Consider the following 16,162-nt stretch of genomic DNA (forward strand, 5'->3'; position numbering starts at 1 on the left):
TTTGTTCTGTAATACCACTTAATTCTATGTCTAATAATGACAGCTATGTATATTTAATATTTATTATATGCTAAGGATGAAGTAGGCATTTTGCATGTCATTTAAATGCTCACAATCACAGCTCCTAATATTATTGACTCATTTAAATATGTCACCTTGTGACTATTAATGTTACCCATGCACCTTAATCTTCTCAGGCTGCTATAACAAAATGCCATAGACTAGGTGGATTAAACAACAGACATTTATTCCTTACAGTTCTGGAGGCTGGAAAGTCCAAGATCAAGGTGATTTCAGATGTGGTTACTAGTGAGAGAGCTGTTACTGGCTTATAGACAGCTGCCTTTTCACTGTGTCCTTACATGGTAGAAAGAGAGCGAGCTCTGGTGCCTCGTCCTCTTCTTGCAAAGGCACTAATTTCATCATGAGGGCTCCACCCTTATGACCTCATGTACACCTAACTACCTCTCAAAGGCCACCTCCTAGTGCCATCATACTGTGGGTTACGGCCTCCACATATGAATTTGGGGGGACACAAATATTCAGTCCATAGCATTTAGTTCTGGAGCCTGCAAGATTCATGTCCTTCTCACATGCAAAATGAATTCATTCCATCCCAGTAGCCCAAAAGGTCTTAACCCATTGCAGTATCAGCTCTAAAGTCAAAAATTAAAAGTCTCACCTAAATATCATCATAATCAGATGTGGGTGAGACTTGAAGGTATATTTCATCCAGAGGCAAATTTCTCTTCAGCCACATACTGTGAAATCAAATATGTGCTTCCAAAATATAATGGTGGGACAGGTGTAGGATAGACATTCACATTTTGAAAGAAAGAAATTGGAAAGAAAATAAAGGGGTAACAGGTCCCGAGCAAGTAAAATCTAGCAAGGCAAATACCGTTATATCTACAATCTCAAGAATAATCCTCTTTGGTTTGATAGCTGTCATTGAATAGTTGGAGCATAGAGGACCTGGAACACAGGACTAATCAAGGAGAAAAAGAAGTAATTGGTATATGTCACAAAAGGAGAAATAGCTTTTAATTTTGAGTTTTTTTCTTTCTTTCACTGTACAGAATTTACAGAACATCTATGGTGTCCTCAAGTGGGCATTTACTATTTTTCCTCAATTCTGCCTGGGCCAAGGACTGATAGAACTCTGTTATAATCAGATCAAATACGACCTGACACACAACTTCGGCATTGATTCCTACGTGAGTCCCTTTGAGATGAAGTTCCTGGGCTGGATCTTCGTAGAATTGGCCTTTCAGGGCACAGTTCTTCTCCTTTTGAGGATTCTGCTGCACTGGGATCTTCTGCAGTGGTCAAGGTGTGTTTTGAAGGGCTCCTCCTTGAATAGCACTGGCTCTAGAAGAAAGAGAGGGAGAGAAAAATCCATCCTGGAGCCTGCAAGTTCAGAAATGCATCTGATCCAGGTTCTACATGATTCTAATGAGTTAAGATATTATTATTATCCTTAATTTTGATTGGCGTTAAGTCACCAACACTAGGAAGGAGAATTTCAAAAGATAAGGTACCAACCTGTTACATAATCTTTCCAGTTATGTAATTGTCTCAGTGTATTTTTCACTTTGAAATTGGTCAATTTCCCTCTTACTCTGTAGCACCCAAAGTGAATTTGGTTGATACCATAAAATAACTTATTTTTATGACTAAATGCCAATAACTCCTGGCAGCAGGAAGGTAGGAAACTTCAGTGCAGATAATGACATGCCCTCTGCCAGATCCTGTTGCTTCTTGCTGTTATGTTCTCATGTTTGTTAGGTGTGGATGAAAGTCAGTAACACCAGGGTACATGTAGACATGTGGATACATGATGTGGCCTGTATACACACACACATACACACGCACCCCCAGTACCCTAAATAGGATTTAGGTGGCTTTGCAAGGATGTGTGAAATATTGTCAGATAACTCATTTGACATACGTGAGGGAGAAATGTGCTTTCTTGTGTAGGGTCCAAAATCGTGTGTTTCCCCTCCATGACCCAAGTGGCTTAATCCGTAATCTATTGCCCTGCTCTTTCCAAGTGTTGTATATTTCCCTCTGATGTCTACTTAAGGGAAGTATCCTTTATAGAGAAATTACTAATCGAGACCATGTCATTGGAGAACCTATTAGATATTATAAAGACACATTATTAATATTTTATGGTGATCCCATCATAAATTATTTTCCTTTCAGTCATTTGACAACACATTGCCTTACCTAACCCCATTAAGCTGCTAAAGTAGAGAATCATTTTGAATGCAAATCCAAATGCTCTTTTGAATTGACCACAGTCCACAGCCACTTTGGAATCTGCAGATTTCCAATAGCCGACCGAATTTGGAGCCGAATTCTGAGTGCCTTTCAAACATAATTGGTTCTCTGATGCCCCTTACTAATGCAATCTATTTTAAAACCTATAATGTACAATTCCTTCTGGAAGATTTTAGGTTGCTCCATTCTCCCGTAGTATCAAAAGATATTTCCTTAAAGAGAAGACTTTCTGTATTACCTTTATTTTGTAGAGTGTGAGTACAAGTTGAACCATATTTTAGAATAATGTCTTTGTTATCCATAGTAAAAAGTTAATTTTTGTTGTTGGTTTTTTTTTTTTTTTTTGGTCTATGTGAAGGTTACAGAGCATGGAAATTTAAGCTAATTTAGACACCAGTTGCCTACTACTCTTTTATGGACCATTGTCACAATGCCTGTGTGACCTAGTTAATTTACTTTTTAAGTACAGATCCAACCAGGTCACTAATCGTTGTTTAAAGGTCAAGTCCAAGGTTCTTAGCAAGGCTCCCCGCAAGTCGGGTGCCTCCTGCTCAGTGGAGCTGTCTGTGGTCCTTCTCCCAGCCCTGCAGAGAACATTTGCCCCGGGTCTCTTCTGTTCCACTGACTTCTCAACATCCATCACCTCTTTCTGTCCCCACCCTGCCTCCTGCGCTGATCTGATGCAGTCTCAGTGTTTCCATTACATCCTCTTTCTTTATTAGGACACATTCATACTGTTTTATAATATTTATTTATATTAATCATCTCTGCTTGACTATAAGTTCCTTCATGCAGGAAAATTATACTTGCCACAGTTGCATCTTAGAAGAGAGTAGGAAGACCCTGCCCTCTGTGTCTGGGGATGGAGAGATCCTGCCCCCCCTTCCTGAGCAGGGCCTGTCACCGGCATCTGCTGCAAGACCAGCTCCAAGTGCTAGTGAGCCCACTCCATTGCTGTCCTTCACCAGCCTGTGCTGGCCCCTGTCCTGCAGTCCTGCCGTCCTGCTGCTGGCACTGGCTTTCTGCTAAGAAGCCAGGTCTCCGTTAGCACCTGAGCCCTAGTTCTTGCCTGTTCCAGTTCCTGTCTGGAGCTGCCCTTTGCTCTCTGGACCCTGAATGCTGGCTGTGTTGGAACAGCCACACGGTGCAGATATTAGACATGTTGGATATCTAGAGAGCTCTGCTGCAACCTCGGGCCCATCTGGATTCTTCCTCTTTAGCGCAGACATCACTTTTTGTGACTATCATTTGGAAAATGACTAAGTGGCACTTTCTGGGCACAGTTAGAGGAATGTATTAGGACACTGGATTGTTGTGAGGGGACGGACCAGCAGTAGCCTCGGTCACTTGTCCCACTCACACTAGAATGACTTGAGGAGATTGAGATGAAGGCACACACCTGGCCCCTCCCTAGAACCCTGTGCTAAGCAGCTCTGGGATGAGACCAGGAGCTATTTATAAAGCCCGCTGGGCAATTCCCATGAGGAGAGGAGGAGGACCGCTGGCCTGGGGAGCCGTGGGGAGGGATCTGGGAGGCAGGTGGGAATAAAGGATGGTCAAGAACCACACCGTCATCTGGGAAAGGGAAACGACATTAGTGCAGAAAAGTGTAAGATTCAATGAATTTTAGCAAACTGAACACATTCATGTAACCCCTCTCATTAATAAATTGAATGCTGCCGACACCTCAGCTGGCCCCTGGGGACCCTATTCCAGTCAGTATCCACCCTGTAAGGTAACTGCAGTTCTTTTTGTCTCCACTGATTCCTTTTTTATGCTTTTGAGTGTCATATAAATGATGTCATGTAGTACAGCTCCTCAGTGTCTGGCTATATGTCATGTGTGGAATAAATTTGTTTGTCAAATGGTGATTTCAGGTGTACAAAAGCGGTACAGGGAAAGTTGCTGGAGATACTGGGGGCTGCCAGTAGATATTTTATTTTTAATACCATTTTCATTTTGTAATAGTTTAAGAATCACGAGAAGTTGCAAAATTATTACAAAAAATTCCTATGTACCTTTTGCACACAGCTTCTCCCAATGATAATGTGATAATATATTACACAGCAGTATTACCCTGTCAAAACCAGGTAATTGATGTTGGTTATAATCCTAACTCAGCAGTCTGTGTTATCATTGGAATATAATCATTAAATATATTTTAAATGATTAAATATAATCATTAAAATGTTGGCATATTACATTTGACAGGGGAAATTAAAATTTACGTGAAAGTTAAAATGCATCAGATTGAAAATCATAAAGAAGATTGAAAAGTGAGCAGCTTAGATTTAGAATAAATAAGTTAGAGTTGAAAATTAAATTTGTATTCATTGGACAAATAGTTATTGAATACTTTTTGTGAAGTGTTGTGCAAAGTACTGGCTATACACTACTTTTATATGATTTAACATATACTATAAATTTATAATGTTTGGCTACTTTTATATACAATCTACTTTATTAAATGACCTGTTTACTCAAAGCACTTGGACAAGTTGATGCCTTGTAATAATTTTGTGATAAATTCTTTTTACATTTAGCACAAAAGTCTGGCATGACTTTATTATTCATAAAATTAAAAACTAGCTCTAGTTTAATGTCAATCCATTTCAGTATCTTTTAGGAACGTGTATATTTTCTTTCTGTTAGAAAACAAAAATCGACTCTTGCTTGCAATCAGTAGTAAGGATGACAGGACTCGGGTGCACTGGACACAACTGGTACTAAGAGGGCTGAGGGCGTTTCCTCTGTTTTTACAGATCTCTGACCTTTCTCTCTCTCTCGTAGGCTATTCCAGTATAATTTCCCAGGTGTGAGTTAACTCTGACTTTTTCTTTCCAGGCATCGCTCTGCCCTCCAAGGCACAGTCAAATCTTCTAAAGATAGAGACGTTGAAAAAGAGAGAGTAAGAGTGTTTGAAGGAAGAACCAGTGGAGACATTCTTGTGCTGTACAACCTTAGTAAAAGTTATCAAAGCTTTTTCCAGAAGATCACTGCTGTGCAAGATATTAGTCTGGGCATACCAAAAAGAGAGGTAATGAAGCTTCTATTTTTACCCTCTCTTGTGAACCTATGTAACTCTAATTGCTGATCTGCTTGTGTTATTCTTAGAATATCTGAAATTGGAGTCAAAACAGTCTCCAACTTTCAGGAATTTCTACAAAATATGTAGAAACAGAACCTTAATAGAGGGCCTGTTGGCTCTTTCCACAGTGAAAACTTTGCTGATTGATTGATTGAGTTTATTTTGTTTCATAATTTTTAAAATTTCATGTGATTGGGGAATTTTAATTATTGTTTGGGCTATGAGATGACTTTTTCTTGAGTGCAAATATTTTATGAATCCAATTAATTAAGGAAACTACTTTCATCTTTTACTTGGCCTTCAGTACTCTTTAAATGTCCAGTTAAGCCAATCTGATGAAAGGCTGCTCTGGACAGGTAAAGAACACCCACACGATATGGCAACAGCTCAGAGATTTTTTCATGGATATGGCATTAAATCTAGCAACAATGTTCAATCAGAACTGACAGAAGCCATATAAACTGTTCCTGATTTGTGTTCAATGCATAAAGGGAAATCAGTTCTGCAAATGATTACCTTTAATTCACTGTTAAAAATAACAGGATACCTTGCATTCATGTTGTTCCAAGCTCCTGAGAAATTCAAAGTAGGTCATATTGTTATCCAATTGGTATCCATGTTCCGCTTGTGAGCTGAGAACAGGAGTTTCGGATATGAGCATTCTGAGCCAAAGAGAAGCCAAGAGACCAAACTGAAGTAATTCAGGACTATCCTTACTCCCTGGGCTATGGTTTCTGGTAGAATAGAACAAAATGTTAACGAGGATTTTTGTGTAGTTGTTGTTTGCTGTGGCTCTAAGACTGGCTGTGCAATCTTACCCATCACGTTGAACTATCTGTTTTTACCTTTGCTTTGAAAATCCACATTAGTTTTTCCACTACCTCTCCATGGTAGTTTTATGCAAAGGGGGATGTAGGTGCTGAGGGGAAACTTCTCCTTTGCCTTCTGCAGGTTTGCTGAGAATCACTGACAAAGGGGAGATTAATAGGAAGAAGGCGTACAGTCTGTTTGATCATAGTTTCACATGCCATGAGAGCCTTCAGAATACAGACCCAAAGATACAGGGAAACTGTTGATTTTTATGCTTAGGTTCAACAAGGTATGGATAGCCGTGTAGAAATATGATTGGGTCAAAAGGGTATGATCTAATCCTGGTAGACTGAGTGGGGCAACCCAGCAAGGCCTGTCTGTCTAGATGCTTCTTGGCCTCTCTGAACAGCAGTCCTTCCTTCTGAGTGTGGGGCAGGGCCCTCTCTGCGATGGGGGTGCCATGTCCTACAATCAAACAAGGTAGGTCAGATAATTTTGTTAGGGGCAGGTTTTACACAGAAGAGTCGGTGAAGTGTTAGGAGTTAAGAATAATATTTTTAGGTTTTATGGCTGGCTTTGGGGAAAGGGGGTTCTGATTTCCTTGACCCACCGTGGGGAAGATGGATTCTAGTTTCTATGGGTAGACTCAGGAGAGAATGGGACTGAGAGACAGGAGAGTAGAAGTCAGAGGGAAGCTTTTGCTTCAGAGGCTGCTTCTGAGACTTTCATTTTTGGAGTATCATTTCTAAGCTCCAATAGAGGTAAGACGAAAACATGGAAAACTTTAAAAGAATGATGCTCCAGGTATCTGAAATGATCCACGATGCCATTTAAACCTGGGTCCTATTCTCTAAGCTCTTACTAGTATCACAGTTTATTACCTAGATGGAAAGTGCTAAGCAAGAGCTTGTGGAAAATATAGAGATGCCTAAGATACAGTCATGAGCTGATTAACAACGAGGATAGGTTCTGAGAAATGCATTGCTGGACTAGTTCTTCACTGTGCAAACATCATATAGTTCACAATCCCAGATGATATAGGTATAGCTATACGTAGGCTATCTGGTATAGCCTATTGTTCCTGAGGGCCAAACCTGTACAGCGTGTTATCGTACTGAATACTGCAGGCAACTGTAACACAAAGGTAAGTATTTATGTATCTAAACATAGAAAAAGTATAGAAAACTACTGGATCATAATCTTACGGACCACCGTCATACATGCAGTGTATCATCGTCAAATGTCATTATGTGGTGCATGACTATGTGTCCCTCTCCCTGTGGGAATTAATTGGGTAGGAAACAAAATATCATAAGCATATACAGTGTTACATGACAACATGAGCATTGTCGTCCGAAGGCAGGACAGCACTGAAAGGCATGTGAGTAGTATTGTCTTCAGTGCCGGAAGTCCAGAGTGTGACTGCGCAGGGAGGGAAGAGGAGTGGAATGACAGGGTGTGTGGGGAGAGCTTTATTAAAGAGCTGGGTGTATATCTGAGCTTTAAAACATAGACATAGTGTGGATAGGCTGATGGCAGTATACCCTGGGACACCCAGCTCAGCTATGGGCTGTCTGACAGCAGTGACATGGGACAGGGCAGGCCTGGACCAAGATGGGCACATATTTCAGACGGTGGGAGAGATCCCAGGGAATTGGGAGAAATGTGGCAATTGAAGTAGGTGGCAATTCAGGGAAGCAGTGAAATCCGAGGTATAGAGAGCATTATGTGGTAGGTAAGGCCTGGTGACAGGAAATCCAGAAGCAGTCACTCTCCAAGGTTTAAGGAGCCAGGAAGCCAGTTTGTGTCAGTAAGTAGCATCGCTCTGTCATCAGTAAACAGCTGTCTTGGAAGGGGATTGCCAAGAATGAGAGAGACAGTCTGCAAGGTGGAGTCCCAGGCAAAGTATCCACTGAGGTACAATGCAGAGACAAAGTCCAGAAAAATGAGCAAGAAAGCTATTTTTCACATGAACTATAAGGCAGAATTGGGTGAAAAAATATGTTGACATGATGCTGAGTGTCAGAGTATAGAACTAGAGGTCATCTTTTTAATTAATATCAGGATTAGCCTAGAGTCTGAGTTAGGGGTGAATTTACAGTCTCTTATATGGAAAAAGATGGTATACAAGAAAATTGTGAGTGATACACACACACACACACATAGTGGAGTGCAGGGAAAATGGAAGATGGAATAGTGTTAGAAAGTACTCTAAAATATACAGAAATGAAATCAGGAGGATAACAATTATTATGATGATGTGACTTCCAAAGAATATTATATTATCTCTGCATAATTTAGGGTAGTTGGCATTTACTTCTCATGCTCTTGAATTTTTTGTACATTAAGTTACTTGTCCGAAATTAATGCTGAAATTTTTATACCACCCAAACGTCATGATGATTTTGAAAAGACTTTGTAATCTATTAATATAAAGTGCTTTATACAATAGTGTGATTTTAAAATCTACAGATATCAAAACCCAATGTCAACTCAAAATCTGCCAAAAGCTTCTGATATAATTTTGATTTTATTTAACTTGTTTTATTTAACTGTATTTCCACTTAGTGCTTTGGGCTTCTCGGGGTGAATGGGGCCGGGAAGAGCACGACCTTCAAGATGCTGAGTGGGGAAGTGCCTCCCACGTGGGGACACGCTGTCGTCAGGACGCTCTCGGGGTAAGATCCCGCTTTCATCCTTCTTGCTGCCAGAGGAGACAATGATCAAGTCCAGACACCCCCCAGCATCCCCTCCATCTTGTGGAATAAAGTTTGAAAACATAATTTTCCTCCAAATTTACCTTCCAATTACCTATTCTCTGAAGGAGAAAAAGAGATTCCAAGTACGAGAAGCCGAGCTCGCACTTCAGCCAGAGGGAAGGGTGGAGGGGGTTGTGTCACCAGCAGCTGCCAGGCCTGGGGACGGGTCTGATGGCCAGGGGCTGGTTTTTCTTAATTCTTATTTAGATAAAGCTTCAGATGTTCCCACCAGTTAAAGTGGCCAGAAGGGGCCTGTGATTTTCTTCTTTTTGCCACCCAGGCTTCTTCTTTCAGGGGCTCGTGACTGCTTCTGGTTGGGCAGGAAACTCATTACAAACCCAGAGGGTGGTGTCTGAGGGGGTGGGGAAGGCATGTGTTCCCCTTGCTCTGCACACAGAGGAGGTCACTGGGCACCCTGCGCACTGGAGGCTGCCGGAGGCCAGATGTCCCCTGCAGGCTCTGTGGGCCACACGCAGGCAGGGTGCTCTTCCTGCAGGTCTCTCTCCACCAGGCCCTTTCACTCCCATTTCACGTGGTACCCGATTCTGGAGCTCTTTCCAAAACTGCCTGCTTGATAACAAACAGTTCTTCCGTGGCTGGAGCCTTCGGGCCCCTTTGTGCGCGACTGTGGCAGCGTGTCTTCTCCTCCCCTGCTCCCATCAGGACTGATGTTAGTGATTTTTCTCTCTTCTAGAGCTTCCCTGCTCTAAATCTCTCAGCTGGATTTGCTACTTGATTCTTGTTCTAGCACGTTTGCCAACAGCAAACTGGGCTCAATGTCACAAACTAAAATCCTACACTTTTGTTATGACAGCTCTTTTCTAGCCACTCCTTCTCCACAAGGCACTCCTGTGCCTCCTAACGTGGGTGTCCTCTTGTCCCATTCTGTTTTCAGAACTGCGTTAGAAGGCCTGAGGCATCTATCTTTTTTCCTACCAGAGCAAACTCGTTGTAACCCGGTGGATAGCCAAATCCAAAGCTGCCCTTATGTAACACAAACCCAGCACCCAGGAGCTACTGGGTTGAACCCTATCTCTAGATTTCTGTGCAGTTTATGATCTACAGAGATGTTTATTTTTATGGATGGTTATCTGTTCTAGACACTCGCTTTGTAGCAATGAATAAAGCACGTAAAAATCCATTAATCATTTTTTGGGATGTAGAGGCAATAATTTAAAACATTGTTGCTGCAATTCTCCATTGGAATTTTAATTGACTTTATGTTGCATTTAGAGATTAATTTGGAAAATAACTAACATTTTACAATACTGTCTTTCACTCATACAAACTTTGCAAATCTTTCACTTACTGATATAAATAGAATTTATTTTTAAAGTATTTTAAATGACCTTTATTCTGTTAGAACAGGATGTTCTTATCAATAGTTAATAAAATATTTTATTTTTTCTCTATAGTAATATCTCTAATTCTAATTATCCTTAGTGCTTTCCCTGAACTAAAATAATGTTAAAATAATGTTAAATGGCAATGCATCTTATTTCTCATTTAGTTGCAATATTTCTACTTATTAAATATGATGGGTTGAAAGTAATATATTACTTGTCATCTAAGAATTATTTTGTAATTTTATTTAAATTTCTTACAAAGAATGTGGTAAATTTATCATTTTAGGATTTATAGACATACACATATTTTACAGTTCTTTTTCTTTTGACATAATTTATGTTATAAATAAAAAATTGTTGATAAAAGTAAAATTTATTTTTCTTATAGGTTTTCTTATTTGTTAAATTTTATATGCTAATATTCTAGGTATCATTTTACATTTGTGATTCATAAGAAAAATTAGTCTGTTGAAAAATTCATTCTCAATTTTTGCCATTAAAGTATTCTTATTTTTTATTTTGGAATTTCGACTATATTTCCTTAGAAACTCATTAATTTAACTAAAATTCTACATTACTTACATAGGGTTATAACTATTATTCTCCTAAAATTTATTTCTTTCTATTTCTATATCTGTATGTTTGTGCTTTATTATATAAAATTATCTTTATATTTTCAGCCTTTGACTATTTTATTTTGAAAAGAATGAAATACTGAATTTCTGTAGCAATTCAATTTTTTTAGTTTTTAAATTTATCAAATTTCGTCATGTTTATTAACCCCTCCCCCATGCTTTTCTCAATCTAGTTTTATTTCTTTTTTTTTTTTATTGTTCAAATTTTTTTTTTTTATTTCAGCTTATCATCATGGGGGTACAAAAGTTCAGGCTGTTTTATTTCTTCTAATTTTTTTTTTTTTTTGCTGATCCATTGATGGGATAAATTATATTAATATAGCATAAATTATCAATTTTCAGATTTTTCAATGGGATCCTCCAGTTTGGTTGATGATCTTATTTCCATTGCATATTTCTTAAAATTTTATTTGGATTTTAATTCTTTCTATAAACGAGTTTCTTTTTTTTTGAAATAAAAGAAAGTTTTCCATTGTTGTTTTATTTCTAACTTTCTGATTTAAGTGATTTTTAAGTTTTTTGTTAAAATAATCAAATCATTAAGGCTATAAATATGCCTCTTTGTATAGCTTTACCTTGATCTTAAAAATATAATGTGATATTATTGTTATTCTCTAAATGACATATATGATTTTGATTTAATCTCTTTTTCTAAAAACTTAACGTGGAAGAATATTTTCAGATATTCAAAATCTTATTTCTTGCTTAAATATTTTTATTAAAAAATCTCTTTAAAGATGTTTTTGAAGTATAATTTACATATGGAAAAGAACATCTCAATGAATTTTCATAAAATGAATATTTTTGTATAATCAGTACTTACCTCAAGAAACAGAACAAGACCAGCACCCAGTAAATCACTTTTCCCATCAAGGGTAACTCCTATTCTCATTTTTCTAAACTATAGCTTAGTGTATTATTATAAATCAAGCACTATTGTAAACAAAACTCAGGACAAGAGATAGAACTTTGACAGCTGACCTGTAAACCCCTCCATGTGCTCCATCCCAGCCTCAACTCCTTCCATCCAAATGATTCTTAATGGTTCTGTGACTCAAGAATGTGTTCCTAGACATCATCGTTTAATCTTGCTCACCTGTAAAAACTTGATGTGATCTTTAAGCTTCTCAATCTACAGGCCCCATCCATCCTTTTCATTTCTTTCTAATCTCTTTGTTGAAGAACCTGGGCCTTTGGACTTAGAGAGTTGCCTACAGACTTTGCTGACTTCATGCTAATGATGAAGTTTAACATATTTCTCTGTCCTTTTTATTTCTTGTAATTTCATCTGGATCCAGAGGTTTAGTCAGGCTCAGGCTGACTAAGCAAGAGATGATGTTGTTCTCTTTCATCAAGAGATGCATCATAATCTGGTCTTTACTATCTCTTTTTTTTGATGTTAGCAGTTTTGATGTTTAACGCTTAGGTGCATTAGTCCATTGCAAAATGGTGATATTTAACTAGTATCTTTCTGTTTTCATTTGCTAACTAGAATAATTTTATAAGGAGACGCTTTTACTATCTTTTGTTTACCCAGAGGTACAGTTCATACAGGAAAGGAGAGATAGAATGCTAACTCTTTTCTTTTTATTTACCCAATTGTCCTGATAATAGTTTCCAGCCAGCCTCAGAAAGTGACAAATTAGGTTTTGTTTGTCTGTTTATATAATTCAGATGTCATTCTTTTTTTTTTTATTTCAGCATATTATGGGGGTACAAAAGTTTACGTTACGTATATTACCCTTGCCCCGCCCACCCCCCTCCAGTCAGAGCTTCAAGTGTGTCCATTCCCCAGACAGTGCACATCACACTCATTATGTAGGTATACACCCATCCCCCCCAACATCTGCCTGACACCCGATTAGTGTTATTCCCAAATGTGCTCTTAGGTGATGATCAGGGAAACCAATTTGCTGGTGAGTACATGTGGTGCTTATTTTTCCATTCTTGGGATACTTCACTTAGTAGAATGGGTTCCAACTCTCCCCAGGAGAACATAAGAGATTCTATATCACCATTATTTCTTATAGCTGAGTAATATTCCATGGTATACATATACCACATTTTTTTAATCCACTCATGTATTGATGGGTACTTGGGTTGTTTCCACATCTTTGCAGTTGTGAATTGTGCTGCTATAAACATTTGGGTGAAGATGTCTTTTTTATAGAATAACTTTTGTTCTTTAGGGTAGATGCCCAATAATGGGATTGCTGGATCAAATGGTAGGTATGCTTGAATCTGTTTAAGGTATCTCCATATTGCTTTCCATAGAGGTTGCACTAGTTTGCAGTCCCACCAGCAGTTTATGAGTGTTCCTGTCTCTCTGCATCCAAGCCAACATTTATTGTTATGGGACTTTTTGATAAAGGCCATTCTCACTGGAGTTAGGTGATATCTCATTGTGGTTTTGATTTGCATTTCCCTGATGATTAGAGATGCTGAGCATTTTTTCATATATTTGTTGGCCATTCTTCTATGTTCTTTTGAAAAATTTCTATTCATGTCCTTTGCCCACTTTTTGATAGGGTTGTTTGATTTTTTTATTGCTGATTTTCCTGAGTTCTATGTTATTTTGTGCTCAATTATCCATTTTACTTCTTAATATTTTCCTTTTCTTTCCTCTTCCCATTCTTCTCTATTTATTTCCTCATCAACATACTAGAAATAAGAATAGCTCAGTTATTTAAATGAAGGTTTAGTGATATCCCATATAAAATCCACCTTGTCCAGAAATAGGCATGCAGTTGTCATATAAGAAATATTTTCTTTTCCTAACTTACATGAAGAAAGCTGCAGACCTGGAAGCTTATCTATCTTGCTCCCAGTGCTATGTGCTGTAACTATTGTAGTCTGTAGGCAGAGAATGCAGTTATAATTTGGTTAATCTATGTCAACAGATGAAAACTCAACAGTAGAAATGAATTGTGTTTGAGAACAGAAAATACAGCTAATTTATTAGTTGAGCAAGTGTTTGAGGCTTACACATATAAACAGTTGATATACTATTTATTCTAAAAGAAAATCATGCTGTATGGAATTGGATTTTCTCTCAAGTATTATTTTGTTGCTTTTTTTCCTGCAATCATAGAAGAAGTAAGATATTTTTATTGATTGTGGTGGGTTTTTTAAAAAACTTTTTTCTCTCCAACTTCTCTATTTGTAAGTACATATGGACAAAGGAATCAGACCTTATAAAGGAATAAAAAAATAACGTTTATTTTTTTCATCTGAGAAAGACTTACTCTCTCATTTATAATTCCATTTCATCATTTGTAAAATAACTGGAAAATGAAATTCAAATAACTGTTCTTGAAAGGAAGAATAAATTTACATCCAAATAATGGTCTGCAAGTTCCTTATTATACTACATATCTGTGTAATTAGTTTAATTATAACTAAATCACACTTGCATTAATTATATTTTAACCTTGATTATTTGTAATGTTAATTTCACTTTGGTATTCAAGGAATTAAATAGGTAATTAAAAGCACAATGGAATTTTTAACTACTTAGGGAACTGAAATATGCCTTCCTGCCCATGAAGCTCATAACTTATTGCTACCTAATTGAAACACATCTAATTCATTATATTAAGGTTTATTTCATCACTTCTTTGAGATTATATTATCCAAAAAAGTGCTTTCTTTCTTTGTTGTTTAATTTGCTAATTTCCATGAATGCATATCCTCAAACTCGAGGATAATGTATGTCTAAAGAACTCATTTACAAACTGGCCATTATAATTTGGTTCAAAGCATGTAATAAGCATCTGAGATAATGACAATCATCACAAATTGACAGACTGCAGGCCAAAAATTACACACTTTTTTATTTGGCAAGCACAGTGTTAAATTTTGGATTTGGATTGCTGCTGGTCAGGACATATAATGCCCAGTTTGTCAATCCCTATTGCCTTATTGGTGGGTGCCATCAGATGTTTACTTTGACTGTTCTTGAAATTATTGGGGTTTGTGGCCTCTGCACACACATCATGATTTACTGTGACTATTATTCTCTAAGCATTAAGTTAGGGGCTTTACATTCTTTTTTGAATTTTTAATTTTTTTTTAGATATGAGTCTCACTATGTTGCCCAGGTTGATCATGAACTCCTGGCCTCCAGCTATCCTCTTGCCTCAGCCTCCCGAACTTCTGGAATTCTGGGATTAAAAGCATGAGCCACCATGTCTGGCTGAAGCTTCGAATTCTTTTTTTTTTTTTTTTCTTTTTTTTTGAGACAGAGTCTTGCTCTCTCACCCTGGGTAGAATGCAGTGGCGTCCTAGTAGCTCACTGCAAGCTCAAACTCCTGGGCTCAAGCAATCCTCCTGCCTCAGCCTCCTAAGTAGCTGGGACTACAGGTGTGTGACACAATGCCTGGCTAATTTTTCTATTTTTAGTAGAGACAAGGTCTCGCTCTTGCTCAAGCTGGTCTCCAATGCCTGAGCTCAAGCAATCCTCCTGCCTGGGCTTCCCAGAATGCTAGGATTACAGGTGTGAGCCACCACGCCTGGCCTGCATTCTTGATGTTATCTGATAATTATAATGACCTTGTGAAGAGGTTGTTGTCTTAATTTTACTGGCAAAAATCTAAAATTCAAAAAAATTAAGTGACTTACCAGAAGTCAAACTTCTAGAAGGTGGTAGAGGATTTGAATCCAAGTTTTTTCAACCCTAAATCACGTGTACTTCCCACCCACCCTCAGATTACTAAAGAACCCCCCCAAACCATAGTCTATAAGAAACAGAACATAAAATATAAAAAAGAAGCAAAAAAAAAATATATATATATATATATATATAATTTAAGGCAAGTTGACAATACCAGAACAGGCATATATTTCTAGAATAAATATTATTGGGATTATCTTTCTTTAAAAAATCAAACACTCAGAAACTGGATTAAAAAGTATATTTTTTATAAGACATAACACACATTACAGTGAATTTAAAAATAAAAATAATGGCCATTAGGAAAATAAAAACAAAAGTATATAAATATATTAACATTTTTAAATATAATTCAAGAAAAAGGCATATTTGAGGCAAAAACACTTTACTTAATAAAATGTACTCTCCTGTATGAAGGTAAAAAATTCTATATGTGAAAGACATAGCATCAAAATGTGCAAAACAGATTCTGCTGGAAAACCAGAAAGAGAATGAGAGGATATTTGAATGAAGAGCCCTTAACTCTTTCCTCTAATTACCTAATAGTTAAAGAACTATGCTATATA

The 16,162-nt window shown here is 37.6% G+C and overlaps 1 protein-coding gene across 4 annotated transcripts in view; it reads left to right on the plus strand.

Moving 5' to 3' along the window:
• The window catches only part of LOC123647677 (ATP-binding cassette sub-family A member 13-like), a 399,770-nt gene that overhangs the window by 287,671 nt on the left and 95,937 nt on the right, over positions 1-16,162 (plus strand). For 3 of the 4 annotated variants that reach the window (XM_045565332.1, XM_045565334.1, XM_045565333.1), the window contains exons 46-48: positions 1,080-1,333; positions 5,131-5,323; positions 8,753-8,862. In XM_045565332.1, the coding sequence (XP_045421288.1) occupies positions 1,080-1,333; positions 5,131-5,323; positions 8,753-8,862 (557 nt within the window). Of the gene's footprint in view, positions 1-1,079; positions 1,334-5,130; positions 5,324-8,752; positions 8,863-9,838; positions 10,299-16,162 lie in introns of those variants that run through there. The other variant, XM_045565335.1, reaches the window with a different exon arrangement.

Source organism: Lemur catta, chromosome 11 (genome assembly GCF_020740605.2).
Source record: "Lemur catta isolate mLemCat1 chromosome 11, mLemCat1.pri, whole genome shotgun sequence".
NCBI classification, from domain to species: Eukaryota; Metazoa; Chordata; class Mammalia; order Primates; family Lemuridae; genus Lemur; species Lemur catta.